The following is a 14,551-nucleotide window of genomic DNA, read 5'->3' as shown; positions in this document are numbered from 1 at the left end:
ATTGTGTATTATTAGAGATAGTGTAGGTGAACCATTAAAAATATGGCTGTCACAAGCCAACAGTTGGAATGTGATCATAGCAGTGCGAATACTATTTAAGGGCTTAACAATTTCTTGTTTTCCTATTAGTGTTTGAAATTTACAGTGCTATATTTTTGTTATTGCTTGTCTGCAGTGATCAGAACAAGACTGGGTGAGCATTCCACGTTGGAGAAGTGACCATGCAAAGAGCACTCCATGCTGGAACGAAGGATCTACAGTCTTCTTATGGCCCAAATCCTAGGCTTTGTATACTGAAGTGAAGAAATGTTGCGACACCGTGAAGCTGAATATTTAACACTAGCTCTTTCCTGCTAACTTTTCTTGCCGAATCAGTGTGTAATTATAAATACATGTATTGATAACATGTATATGGCTCTATTTTTATTTGCTTGCTTTGGACGAGGAAGAACATACAACTTTAATCACCAACGTGGGTTACTGCTTTTATTTTAAGCAACTGGCAGAATTTTGTTGTCAACCTTCCCCAGATACTTGCATAGTTTTTGTGCATGTCTAAAAAGCACAAATGCACATATAGCATACTGTATGTGCTTTATATGCATAAAAATCTGGTATTTTGGGGCAGGGGGGTAGAGGGAGGAGTTCAGTAAAGCCTAGGTGAATTACTGGCAGGTTTTGTTTTGCTTTGTATAATCATAGTTCATTGCTGCTGGTTTCTATAATGAATCATCTTGTTACATAAAATGTCAGTTAATAACTGAGGGCTGTCAATATCCTTATGACTTTGCCTTTTCTATTGTCTTACTCTTATGAAGATCTTTGGCTCTGAAGGAGTAAGAGTGTGAAAAGCTTTATTTTTTTCCAGATATCTTTATATTTCTATTGTATTTTTTAGTTATGTAATATGTGCTACAGAATTTTTGTTATTAAACATGACCCAGAAATTTCTGGAAAGATTCTATGTGAGAGGGCAAGAGACTGCCCAAAAGCTAGAAGACATCTGTCCATGCTATATGTGGACTGCTTTCTTGCATGATATCTAGGGGGCTTTTCTGAAGCTGTGAGAAGGTACACTATAATATTTATTGAAGTAATTTGGACTACATAGGACAACATTCCCAGTCTAGAATGAGGATTAATACATTATTTTCAAAAACTGCATGTGTTTTCCTCACCTTAATAAAGCCATGCTATGAGGCTCATGTAGAAAGTGAGTTGTGTTGATACTTGCCACTTGATCAAAAACCCTTCAGAGCTATGACAACGCATAGTTCTTATTGGAAAGTTCCCTTTAGTTGCTGTGAGAATTTACATGTCAGATATTTGCCTGCCTTTGATTCTGGAGATGCTCATTGGGAGAGGACTCTGGCAGACTGGTTTTTGCTTCGAGACATGTTATCCGTGTCCTGTAGTTGGAAATTATTCAGAGACTGCTGGGTGTTTCACTGACCTGTGTATTTCAAGGGAAAAGTTTGATATATTTTTTCAAAAGAAAGTGAAAGTCTTATTTGATATAGTATGGTAGGTGCCTGAAAATAACTATAAAATAGTAACTTAATGAAGATTTGGTGAATGATTAAATGTGATCAGTACAGTATTGGAAAAAACTTTCACCTGTTCATTTTCTCTGTAGAGATAAAATCATACCTAACACATGATTACACATGCACAGAGATTTCATGCTCCATAACTCTACCTTTTTTATTTGCCTTTCTCTAAAGGTGTGCATGGAATATGCCTTATTACAGAATTATTCTGTTAATTTGAATATGTAGAAAAGTGCCTATATGGTAATGCTAGTAAGGCAAATAAGACAAAAATTTGTACATGTTTACTCTATCACCAGTGAACATTTTATATAGTGATGATAAAAAAATAATTCTTATACCTCAATTATACTTCATCTTTTTACAATCAACTAAACAATGGTTCATTCACCATAGCCACTGATGGGAACTTCAAAAAAGGAAAAAAAGTCCTGAATATAAAGAGTTTAATTCCTTATTTGCCTTTTCTGGTAATAGTTGTTGAACACAGGCAAGTAACTGTTTCTTAATTTAATTGGATAGCTTTATTTTACAAAGGTATGGAAGTTTACAAAGCAGTATATAAATCTTTTATTATTAGTTGCATTTGCACTAAATGTGATGTACTTTTGCGATTTATTCTGTAAATAAAATTACACTACAGATACTCTTTGTAAGAAATACACTTTACTTTTAGATAAAGGCACTGGTACTTCACTACAGCTAGCCCTGCCCAATCAGTATTGTAAGAAGGCTTCCTAAAAAGCTACAGAAGTACTTGCAAGATTGAAACATAGGTATTAATTGACCTCTTAATTGGAAAAAAAAAAAAAAAAAGGCAGCTTTCTGTAGGCCTCTCAGATTGTCGGTGTTTTAAGTAACCATTAGATCCTTTCTTGAGGAAAAATCTGAAGGATTTTTATGGTTTTATAAAATTTCCCCTTTCTCCTGAACCCAACTGTTTTTCCAGACACTGCCACATATATGTGCACTCTTGAGTTCACTGTTAATGGATCTGTAGCATTTATACAGCTATGATTTCCTTTGCAGAAGAAGCCCCTAACTCTAGAAGCCCCTAACTCTAGAAGGGATGTTTCTTGAACCAATTTCAGCTGCTGAAAATGCAGCAGTCTTCTCCATTAAATATTGTTTTCTGAATATATCTTTTGGGAGAATTTTGTTGTTGCTGAACTAGATCTGAAGGAAATTACTTGATGAAACCCTTAAGGGGAATGAGGATGAGCAATAGCCATTGTTATCCTGTCTGAGAACCAGAACATCTTGGAGAAATTTATCTGTGAAAAATGTGATACATTTTGGGAGGTGGAGGGAATTACCTTTTACTTAATTGGGCTGAGCTGGCATATCTGAAGTTGTGCAGATTCTCTTTAAACTAATCAGATTGTCCACCTGTATTTTTGTCAAGTTGTACAGATAACACTGTATTTGAATTGCCACTGTTCATCTACAGACTCAAAACATGAATCATATTTTTGAGTACTTTGAGTGTGTAGAGTGTAACTGTTATATAATAGCTTTATAATCCTAATGATAAGTTTTAAAAATTAAAAGTTGGCTCTTCCATGTTACAATCACAAATTTAAAACCAGTATTTAAAAGTGAAAAGTATTAAAAAAAAATTATGAAGAAAAACCCTGGTTTGTAGTTATTTTTAACTTTTCAGTGCTCTAAGGAAACTTACTTAAAATGTTTTACATTGTAACCAACTTTTAGATTGTGTATGAAGTTGTATACCATACTACAATGTATGTACAAATTTATCAGAAAGTAGCTTGCTTGTATTATTACTGAGGTTACTGAAATGAAAATTTGAATGCCACATTAGCTGTTTATATATGAAAATCTCATTCTGTACTATCATATCAGAAGCATGTTAAAAAATGTTCCTGTACAGTATAGTTTTAATATAGAGTACTTCCAAAGTTGTATTTAAGCTTCTGTGTTTGTTTGTACAGAACTAACAACATTACAAAAGCTTCCCTGTCAAGAATGGAGATCCAGGACTGACAAATGCCAGAGGATAAACTTGTTTTTTTCTAACGTGTGAAGAATTTTTAAGAACTGAGAATAACTTCTACAGAGCAAGCTTTTTTAATATCAGGAATAACTGATTCCATAGCAGATCAATAATCCTGCCAGTATTGGTTATGCAGGAATTTCTACTTCTTACATAGTTACCAGTAAAGTATGCAAAATAAGAGAAACAGCTTAGACAAATAGAAGGCAAATTAGTTGCATGACAGGGGAAAAAAAAAAAAGGTAAACTTTAGCTCTGCAGCATCAGGCAACAACTGTAGAGTCCTTAGGCAAGCCCTGCCATTGAATGCAGCTGTTTTAGCTGGAAAAAAGGAAATCTTTTCCCATGCAACCCTGCACTCTTCCCCTTTAAAAAAAAAAAAAAAGTTACATTCTTGGTCACATAAGTTCTGCATGTAATTTAAAAATACGTGCTTTCTAGTATGGAGAAGCTGAGCATTTCTGTAGTTAAGGTACTGATGTGAGTAATTACAATATAATTTGTCCATGAATTATATAGAATTGCTCAAAGACCCATCCAAGCCAGCCTTGAACACTCCTAGGGCTGGGGCATCCACATCTTCTATGGGCAACCTGTGCCAGTGCCTCAGCCCCACCTCCCTCTGAGTAAAGAATTTCCACCTTGTATCTAATTTAGTTTAAAGCCATTCTCCCTTGTCCTATCACTGCACTCCCTGACAAAGAGTCCCTCCGCAGCTCTCCTGTAAGGCCCCCTTCAGGTACTGGAAGGCCACCATTAGGTCTCCCCGGAGCCTTCTCTTCTCCAGGCTGAACAGCCCCAACTCCCTCAGCATGTCGTCATAGGAAAGGTGCTCCAGCTCCTTGATCATCTTCGTGGCCCTCCTCTGGACTGATTCAATATATCCATGTCCTTCTTACACTGGGGGCCCCAGAGCTGAACGCAGCACTCCAGGTGGGGTCTCATGAGAGCAGAGCAGAAGGGGAGAATCACCTCCCTCGCCCTGCTGGCCACGCTGCTTTTGGTGCAGCCCAGGGTATGGTTGGCTTTCTGGGCTATGAGTGCACATGTGGAGCTTCTCGTCAACCAGCACCCCCAGGTCCTTCTCCTCAGGGCTTCTCTCAATCCATTCTTCATCCAGCCGGTATTGGAGCTTGGAATGGCCCTGGCTCAGATGCAGGACCTTGCACTTGGCCTTGCTGAACCTCATGAGGTTTGCACAGGCCCACCTCTCAGGCCTGCCCAGGTCCCCCGGGATGGCATCCCTTCACTCCAGTGTGTCAATGGCACCACTCAGCCTGGTGTCATCAGCAAACTCACTGAGGGTGCACTCAATCCCACTGTCCTTGTCACCAATGAATATGTTAAACAGCACTGGTCCCAGATGCAGACCCCTGAGGAACACCACTCATATCCCACCTGGACATCGAGCCCTTGACTGCACCTCTTTGACTGTGACCATCCGCCCAATTCCTCACCCACTGTGTGGTCCATCCCTCAAATCCATAAACATCAATCACTGGTTAGGGTTATGCCATGAAATTTACTGGTGTTTATAATTAAGATCATTATCTTTAGTCTTCAGCTATAAAAAAAATCATAGGATAAAAGCATATTCCGTTAGATAAAGGGAAGGGCTACACTTTTTGAGTATTATGTGCCTGACTATGTCAAATTTTCTTGAGCTGTAACCATTGATGCAGTAAGGTTTTTCCTTTGCACACCTGCTTCTTCTAAGAACAGACTACAGCTGGAACAAGGAAGGGTCGTAGTATGGAGTGCTGCAGTTTTCAAGGTTCAAACTAATTTTCTTAAAGTGAACTTTTTAAAAGATTTGAGGGGGGGACTTTAAACAACAATAGGTCCAACTATTGTGTGGTGTAAGCCTCGCTTTAATAATTAGGACATTTCCATTCAGCAGCCTACTCTTGTTTGATCAGGTCTGTCAGATCTTCAAGGTGGGATTTTCCTTTCTGTCACTGTAACTGACAAGCCTTTTCCCCCTTACAAAAACAAAAAACAAAACAAAGCAACAGCAACAAACAAACAACAGCATTTAAATGTGCATAGTTTCTGGGTATTGTTTTGAGATTAAAATTAAAGAGCAGAGAAGAGTGTGAGGTGACTGTATACTGAAGGCTAGTTTCTATCACCACACTCCTTGTTTTTAATGCCTCTGTTGAGCATCTGGGGTCTGCATTAACTCCATAATTCTGTTGCTGTTTTGAGCCTTTAAAGACATTATTGTGGATCGTCAATAGAACAAGCATGTACAGTAAGTCTTCAGTAATTTATTTGCCCCTCTGCTAATTGACCAAGTTTTTTTCTGAGTTCCTTTCAGATGCTATGGGAAGGGTCTAGACACTTGTCACTTTCTTTCTTTATGTATACTTACAAGTAAGTATCCTTGGAAAAGCTACCATATGATGCTCAAGAGTTCTGATCTATTGAGTTTCTCTCTAAAATTTTGTGTGATGAGACAGGCCATGGATCTTGGAAATCTGTGGCAAGTGATTCCTAGCTAGTGTAACACTGGTTGGACATGACAACAGCCCTGAAGAATCTCACCACATGGGATGTGATTGCAACTGAGTCATGGAACAACCCGGTGAGTTCAGCTTCCTGGCACAGCCAGAGCCCTGGAATTACCCCTCAGCCCCTGGGAAGTCACGTGTGACAACACTATGCTAAAAAAAAAATTAAAAATGCAGACTCAAAACCCCAGGATAATGTGCTGTCCGGTGAGTGTCAGTCACGTGTGAGTCACAGGTGAACAAAGTAATTGTAGGTGTGCCCGTACCCTCCAGAACATACTTTGAGTCTGAGTGTTTTGAGTCTAGCAAAGTCACACAGGTCATCACATTGTTTGCATCCTCTTTTGAAAATCATCGTTTTGAATTCAGCATAATAGCATTCTTTAGCCAGTGCAAAGATACTGTTATTCTCATGCCTCCTTATGTAGAGCATGCACTCGTTGAGCATGTTACTCTTTATCTTGATCACGTCCTGGTGTTGAAAATTTTGGTTGTTAACTTACTCATTCCAACACTGCCCCAAAGCTGAACACAGCACTCCAGGTGGGGTCCCATGAGAGTAGAGCAGAGGGGGACAATCCCCTCCCTCGACCTGCTGGCCATGCTGCTTTTGGTGCAGCCCAGGATATGGTTGGCTTTCTGGGCTGCAAGTGCATGTGGCCGGCTCATGTTGAGCTTCTCATCAGTCAGCACCCCCAGGTGCTTGTCACCAACAAAGATGTTAAGCAGTGCCGGTCCCAATACTGACCTCTGAGGAACACCACTCATCTCCCACCTGGACGTTGAGCCCTTGACTGCATCTCTGTGTGTGACCATCCAGCCAATTCTGAGTTGTCCATCCATCAAACCCGTGTCTCTCCAATTTGGAGACAAGGATGTCACATGGGACAGTATCAAATGCTTTGCACAGGTCCAGACATGATAGTCTTGTTGGTTTTAATTTTCAGTATTACCTGTCAGATGAGAGGAATCTTAATACTAAAAATGTACTTGCTGCTCATTAACTGGGACTGCCATGCTCAACTTCAGTGAAGTAGATGGAATAGCACTTAACAGATTTTTAAAAACCTCTTCTGGTTGTAATATTGATAAATTGTTTTCTAATTCTAGCTTTTGTAATATCAGAAACAGGTTCATTATAAAGTATTCTTTGTCACAGCTGTTTCTGTTACATACACTCTGTCTTATTATCATAAATAGGTATACTCTTGCTCTTTTATGCTGTGCACAGTTCCTGGTTTTATGCTTGTTATAAACACCTCTTGCATTAAAGGCTATCAGTTTCATGTATTATTTAGAAGTGTTAATAGGTGGTATACAAGAATAGTACTTTAAAAACAAAACAACACTGCACTGAGGTGTAGGTACAAAGGTGTATAAATTCCACTAAGTCTGATGGATTACTAGGCATTGTGCTTTCTAACAAGTATTTCCCCAACAAGCAGGGGGACGTTACCAATACTAGTAGTTAATGATGTTTTGAATGGCACTGTTTTTCTAGAAGCTTCTCACTTTATTCAAAGAAACACGGAATCATAGAATTGTAGGGGTTGGAAGGGACCTCCAGAGATGACTCGGTCCAACCCCCCTGCCAAAGCAGGTACACTAAAGCAGGTAAATCACATCCTTTTTTTCACAATCCGCAAATGTGGGAAAAAATAATTAGTACCTGCAACTAACAAAACATTGCTATGTAGTCCTTTATTCCCCTCTCCATGTTTTGATTTCAAAGGTAATTCAAATCTTTCAATCTTTTCAATCTTTCAAATTTTCAATATTTTGATTGAAAGGTATTTTATAAGAACAGCCCTGAAGAACCCTGGTGAAAGCAATGCTTAGCTGCCCAGCTTTTCAATCACATTAACCTCTTAGGGTCAATTTTCTCCAGATGCACCAGAGGCTTTAGCTGCTCTGCAAAGTTCCTCATCTCATCGGAGACTACATCCTGTCCGGCTGGAGCTACCACGTTAAGCTCCACAAGGTAGGAGAGGGAGAGCGGCTCAATGTTATCCGTGTTGCCCGGCATCAAGATGCGAAAGATCTTGTAGACCACGATCTTCATGATGCCCTTGCGGAACATGTGCCCTTTGGCCACGAACTCGTGGTCCATGCGGAAGCCCATCTCCACCAGGAAGTCCGTCAGGTTGTCCGATGTGGCAATGTCCACGCAGTTGCGCACCAGCGCGTGCCGGTTCTTGTCCCCTATCTCCGGCTGGCCCAGGTAGCGCAGGTGCCAGGGCATGCCGCTCTTGTCGATGGAGCGCCGCGCCCGCAGCACGAAGGGGCTGGCCTGCTGCCCCTTCAGCAGGAACACCATCTCGTGGTCCAGGAAGGTCTCCGGCTCCATGTTGTCGCACAAGCCGCGCAGGCGGTGCAGCAGGCTCTCCAGGCTCTGGTCCAGGACGCTGCCTGAGGCGGGCAGAGACACAACGGCCGTTGCCCACACCCCACAGACACCATACACCCCAAACACCCCCCAAGCACCCCCCAGACACCCCGAACACCTCACACACACCCCAAACACCCCCCCAAACACCCCGAACACCCCACACAGACACCCCTCGGGCAAGGAGTCTCCTCCCCGCCGGGCCCCGCTGCCCTACCCTGCAGCAGGTACTCCATCATGTTGACCGTACCGCCCGTCACGGGCATCATGGTAACGGGGGGGGCCTCCATGTTGCGGCCGGCGGCTGCCCAGGCGGCGGCGGCGGGAGGGAGGGAGGGAAGGAGGAAGGGAAGGAGGCAGAGAAGGAGCGGCGGCAGCACCACCCCGCGGCCCGGCGGGGGCCTGCAGGCAGCGGGGAGTCGAGCCCCGAGCCCCCGCCGCCCCGTGGTGCCGCGCCGCCCCTCAGCGCCCGGCCCCGCCGGCCGCGGGAGGCGGGTGGAGGGCAGGAGGTGGCGGAGGCGGGGAAGGGGCGCGGCAGGGAGCTGCCTCAGGGAGCTTCCTCAGGGTGCTGAGGGCTCCTACGGCCGGCCGGGCAGCTGTGAGCCGGGCGGATCCCTGCTAGTCGTGCCCCACGCTGTCAGGAGCGATACAAAACCTCAGAGCATAAAACCAGCAGTGCCCTCGGCTGGGCGAGCTCAGCCCAAGTAGGTGAGCACAAGAGGCTCCCCCAAAAGCAGGGCGTCCCCAAATCCCCTCACCGGCTGTGAATAGGCAGCACCCTGGAGCTGCCGAGCTGCACGGCCTCCAAGGGGAGGCCCTGAAGAGCACCCTCATAACTGCACCTCTGTACCTTAAAAGTATCTTAAAGTGAGCTTTTCTTTCTGCCCTCGTTGAAGACAAGATGCAGCAGACCCAAAAGGCACTCGGTCAGGCAGATGGAGGCGATGGAGAGAAATACAGATAGAAATAGAAGCTCAGCGCTGTATTTCCAGCCTCCTACCTAGGTTCTGTTCATCTCCCTTTAAAACTCTCATTATACATCTGTCTGTGTAAGGGAAGCTGAGTAGCATATGGGGCCAGGCCTTTAACTCAGCTCCATATCACATTTCGAATGCACAGAGCAGAAACCGCCCTGCAGAGCCCCTGCAGGGAAATTATCTTTGCAAAACAGGCAGCCCAGCCTCATTTATGTGTTGAAATAGCATGAACAGTGAAGGGAGGGTCAGCTGAGTGTACGCTGGATGTAATTTTTTTTTCTTCCTTGTTAATAAAACTTTTCTTTTTTTTTTCCCCATTCATCTCACAGGCTTTGGTTCTGAATCCCCACTTTGTCGCCTTTGTCAATCAAAATTGCTTTCTGAATATGCATGCAGCATTCTCCATTTGCTGGCAGTGAATTAATAGCAGAAAGCCTCCCACCCCATAAATCTGACTGCACAGTTGTTAAAATTAATTACTCTATAGTTATACAATAGGCAATTTACATAGTGCATGATTTCACAATTAAAAATTGTAAAATTTGTTGACAATTTCAGCACGAGGATTACTCATTAAGTGATCTCATGTCTTAGCAGGTAACTCAGGGATGTTGGTAGTTCTTAGCTATTTTGCCACAAACAATTAGCTGGGCTACCATCTTAAATTATGGGCATAAATTTACAGCATAAAGACAGTGATAGAGAAGGCAACAAACATCAAATAACTGATGACATTGTCAGCCTCATTGTAATACAAATTATGGTTTATTCTGCGCTACCTTGCTAAGCAGGAACATTCGTCAAGTGAGATGATAGTTTAATGAGCTCCAAGTGACTTCCAGACTTGGCTGTGTTCTTAAACTCTTACCACCAGAGCAGAAACTAAAGTTGCATGTAGTTTTCTATGCTATGTGACTGTCCCCCTCTGGATCTTACACTACCATTTTAGGCTACTTTGTCAAATATCAAAGAAATTGCCATGAGAACATCTCTTCAGTGAGTGTCAAGTACTGATTTTCTCAAGACTAACCCAGAAACAATTTTCAGATGGGAAACCCAAGATAGTTCCTGCAAAAGTGCAATTCTCTTTAGTCAGAAACTGTGCTAACAATGATGTCTCTCCATATGGCTCATTTTCCTCACTAATGGCAAACTCTCCTTAGAGCTGATATTCTCAAAAGCTGAAGTAATTTTAACTATTTTACTATCTTTAAACGGTACCAGCTCACACAGAGAAAGGTAGTCCTATGCCAGCTGTCACATGCAAAAGATGGACTGCTGTAAGAATTTTTACACTAACATGTGGCTTTTTCTGAGTACCTTTTATAAAAGTTTTGTCCTTGGCAATATACCAGTACATAGTATATATAATAAAGCAGGCTTAAATGTGTATGGGTATGGGCTAACCACTGATTGAGAAAAAAAAAAAAAAAGTGATGGTCCACTCATTTTAATGTATGTATAATGTAAAAATATGTCTTTCAGTCCAGCTTTACATAGCTCTCTGTCAGCAGGGTGACTGTCTCCTCAGTGTTCCTGAAGACCCCTTCTCTGAGAATTTGGATTAATAATTACATAGTCTACAACATAAAGGATTATGTAATGTACAACATAAAGGAAAAGGATTGTTGTGTGGGGGTTAGCAGGGCTAACCAACAGGGCTTTAAACTAGATACGAAGGGGGAAAGAGATAAAAACAGGCACGTCAACGATAAGCTATGAGATGGTATGCCAAAATTTGAGGGACTGCGTGCTAGCGAGATCCTTCAGTCTGCTCCAGGAGGTGCTGGCTACAATGAAGCACATTTGAAATGATTCTGCACCAATGCGTTCAGCATGAGGAACAAGCAAGAGGAGCTGGAAGCCTTGGCTCGGTCCAAGAGCTACTTCATTGGCATAAGTGAAACCTGGTGGGAAAAGGCCTGTGACTGGTGTGTTATGATGGATGTTTACAGGCTCTGCAGGAGGGTTGGGCAGGGCAGGGCAGGGTAGGGGTGGCAGTGTCTGTAATGGAGGGGCAGGGCTGTATGGAGCTTGCAGTTGGTGAGAACACGTGTGAGAGCTTTGGGTAAGGACTGAGGGACAAGCAAATAAAGGGGATGTCATCGTGGGAGTCTACTATAGACCACCCAGGCAGGATGAAATATGCTTTAAGGAACTAGGAGACATCTCTAGATCACCTGCCCTTGTCCTTGTGGGGGACTTCAACTTGCCAGACGTGAACTGGGAGTACCACACAGACGATTTGAACAGGTCCAAGAGATTCCTAAAACACCTTGATGATAACTTCTTCATACAGGTACTAAGGGAGCTGGCTAGGAAAGGTGCCCTCCTAGATCTGTTGTCTGTGAACAGACAGGGTCTCGTGGGTAAAGTGGTGATTGGTGGCTGTCTTGGCCATAGTGATCATGAAGTAGTAGAGTATAAAATCTTTGGTAATAGGAGGAAAACTGCCACAAAAACTGCCACTAAATTTCAACCCTCTATATGGAGAGGGCAGCCTTCAGGCTGCTCAGGGAACTAGGTAGTAGGGTCCCCTGGGAAACTGCTTTTGAGGGAATCAAGGTCCATCAGTGCCAGTCAATGTTTAAGTACCACCTCCTAAGAGCACGAGAACAGGCAATTCCAAATGTCAGATGTCAAGCAGGTGGGGCAGGAGGGGCTTGGCTGAGCAGGGATCTTCTTCTAGAGCTTAGGTGGAAAAAGTGCATGGCCACTAGAAGCAAGGTCAGGCAACATGGGAGGACTACAGAGATGCTGTTTGCCTTTGTAGGGAGAAAATGCATGTGGCCAAAGCTCAATTAGAGTGGAGGCTGACCAGTACTGTGTGGGACAATAAAAAGTTTTTTTTTAAAATATGTTATCAGCAAAGGGAAGTCCAGAGGTAACATTGGTCTGTTACTTGATGGTCATCTCACAAACAGGGATATAGACAAAGCAGAGATATTTAATGCCTTCTTTGCATCTGTCTTCAGCACCAATGATGGGCTCTGGGACCCCTAGAGCCCTGAGTTGGAGGACTGTGACTGCAGTAACAAGGAATTCCCATCCAACCTCAAACTTGTGTGGGACTTGCTGTTCCAGCTGGATGCATAGAAATCTATGACACCCAATGGGATTCATCCCAGGGTACTCAGAGAGCTGGCTGCTATCATCACAAGACCTCTCTCAAATTATTTTTCAAAAGACTTGGGAATCTGGAGAGAGCCCAGTTGACTGGAAGCTTTGATATGAGAGGCTGGAGAGCAGACTTGCAGAAAGGGCTCTGGGGGTTCTGTTCAAGAGCAAGCTGAACACGAGCCAGCAGTGTGCCCTGGCAGCCAGGAGGGGCAGCCCTACCCTGGGGTGCACCAGGAAGGGATTGTCCTGCTCTGCTCTGTGCTGGTGAGGCCTCACCTCAGTACTGTGTGCGGTTTTGGGCACCGCAGTATAAAAAGGACATAAAACTATTAGAGAGCGTCCAAAGGAGGGCAACAAAGATGGTGAAGGGTCTAGAGGGCAAGATGTATAAGGAGCAGCTGAGGTCCCTTGGTTTGCTCAGCCCAGAGCAGCGCAGGCTGAGGGGAGGCCTCATGGCGGCCTGCAGCTCCCTCACGAGGGGAGCGGGGGGGCAGGCGCTGAGCTCTGCTCTCTGGGGACAGCGACAGGACCCGAGGGAACGGCATGGAGCTGGGACAGGGGAGGGTCAGGCTGGGTGTTAGGGAAAGGTTCTGCACCCAGGGGGTGGTCGGGCACTGGGACAGGGCAGCGGTCACAGCACCGAGCCTGCTCTGCTGGAGTTCCAGGAGTGTTTGGACAACGCACTCAGACACATGGGCTGATTGTTTGGATGGTCCTGCACAGACTCAGGAATTGGACTCTATAATCCTTGTGGGTCCCTTCCAAATCAGGGTATTTTGTGATTCTATGATTCTAACATACCCTTACTGTGGGACTGCCTTCCATTTGTTCTCAGAGAACAGCATTTTAACACAGTGTAAGGGCAAAACAGCTTTGTTTTCTCCCCCTTGTCCTGATTCTCGCCAGCATCCTGCTGGAACCGCTGGACAAGCAGCTAGGTAGGGGCTTGGTTGCCAGTCTCAGTCACCCCATCACATCTTTACAGATAGCCTAGGAGTCCTAGTAGGAATGCTGTTGGGTTCTGTGACTGGGGAAGAACCTAAAAAGGTGGAGCTAAAGCCGTTAGTGTTCCCCTGGGTAGATTATGAAGCTGACTGAACATAAAGCAGTGGTGAAAATGGGACAGTAGGTAATTTTGCATTGTAATGTATTATACAGTGCAAAGGCCCTAGACCACTGTAGAGATTAAGGGTAGCTTCAGAGGTAGATCCCCTCCCGGAGGATAGTACAAGGCAACGTTGGGTCCAGCAGTAATCTCTAGGTAGGAGGACAAGACCCAGAATTGTCAGCACTAGGAGCATCACTGGATGTAATTGCAACTAAAGCAAGATATATCTGCCTGAAATACAAACTTCACCTGAGGCAACAGAGAGTATCTATGGAACAGAGATGCTGTTGCAGGAATGAGGGCACCACTTGAAACCCAAACCATCATCTCTCTGTATCAGCAGGTGTCATTATGCAGTGTTACTGCCATAAGCAAAGTGATGCAGGAAAAAAGAGAGAACCTCAAAGGCGGTGAGCCATGTCCCAGAAGACAGATAGGGACAGTACATCTGAAAAGCACTTTGAGCAGCAAGAGTTCTCACTCCACCTTGAAAGGCAGCTAGGAGTGGGAGTGTGGGACATCTACCACAGCTTTTATCGGAACTGTATTTGCATTAGCAGCAACAGTTCACGCCAGGGATAGGAACTGTCCAGACAGTGCTCTGTATAGACATCCAGAATCAGTCTGGATGAACTCAAACCCTTTTTTGGGAACGAAGCTGGTTCACAGCCCCACTCTTTTTCTGGAGCTGGCGTGCCTGCCAGACAACTCCTTGCTGGGGGTCTTTGCTGGCACACACACATTCAGTAACCAAGAAAGCGTCTGCTACAGGCTTCTGGCAGCACACCTACATTAGATATGAACATGGCCTGCACCCCCTCAATGTGTGAGCAAAGCTACCTGTCCTGCCAGTAAGATTAGATAAGGGACGCTTCATTGA

The 14,551-nt window shown here is 44.0% G+C and overlaps 2 protein-coding genes across 3 annotated transcripts in view; one reads left to right on the top strand and one right to left on the bottom strand.

Annotated features, from left to right (window-relative positions):
* Nucleotides 1-3,483, top strand: part of CERT1 (ceramide transporter 1) — an 81,957-nt gene extending 78,474 nt beyond the window's left edge. For both annotated transcript variants that reach the window (XM_083817992.1, XM_083817991.1), the window contains one exon: nt 176-3,483. The gene's annotated coding sequence lies outside the window, so the exon portion shown is untranslated. The remainder of the gene's footprint in view (nt 1-175) is intronic.
* A 4,286-nt stretch (nt 3,484-7,769) lies between these two features.
* MED18 (mediator complex subunit 18) lies at nt 7,770-8,899 on the bottom strand. The gene is made up of 2 exons (XM_083818013.1): nt 8,684-8,899; nt 7,770-8,489 (listed from the first exon to the last, which is right to left on the bottom strand). Exons 1-2 carry the CDS (start codon nt 8,754-8,756, stop codon nt 7,936-7,938), a joined length of 627 nt encoding a protein of 208 aa, XP_083674139.1. The 5' UTR covers nt 8,757-8,899; the 3' UTR covers nt 7,770-7,935.
* Between the last annotated feature and the right edge of the window lie 5,652 nt (nt 8,900-14,551).

Source organism: Anser anser, assembly GCF_964211835.1.
Source record: "Anser anser genome assembly, chromosome: Z".
In the NCBI taxonomy this organism is placed as follows: Eukaryota; Metazoa; Chordata; class Aves; order Anseriformes; family Anatidae; genus Anser; species Anser anser.
This window is presented reverse-complemented; position numbering and strand designations above follow the sequence as displayed.

Bases quoted from the DNA above. Each gene is read 5' to 3' on its own strand.
- MED18 (XM_083818013.1), bottom strand. From the start codon at position 8,756: ATGGAGGCCCCCCCCGTTACCATGATGCCCGTGACGGGCGGTACGGTC. The intron at 8,490-8,683 runs GTAGGGCAGCGG...TGCCCGCCTCAG, and splicing joins GATGGAGTACCTGCTGCAGG to GCAGCGTCCTGGACCAGAGC.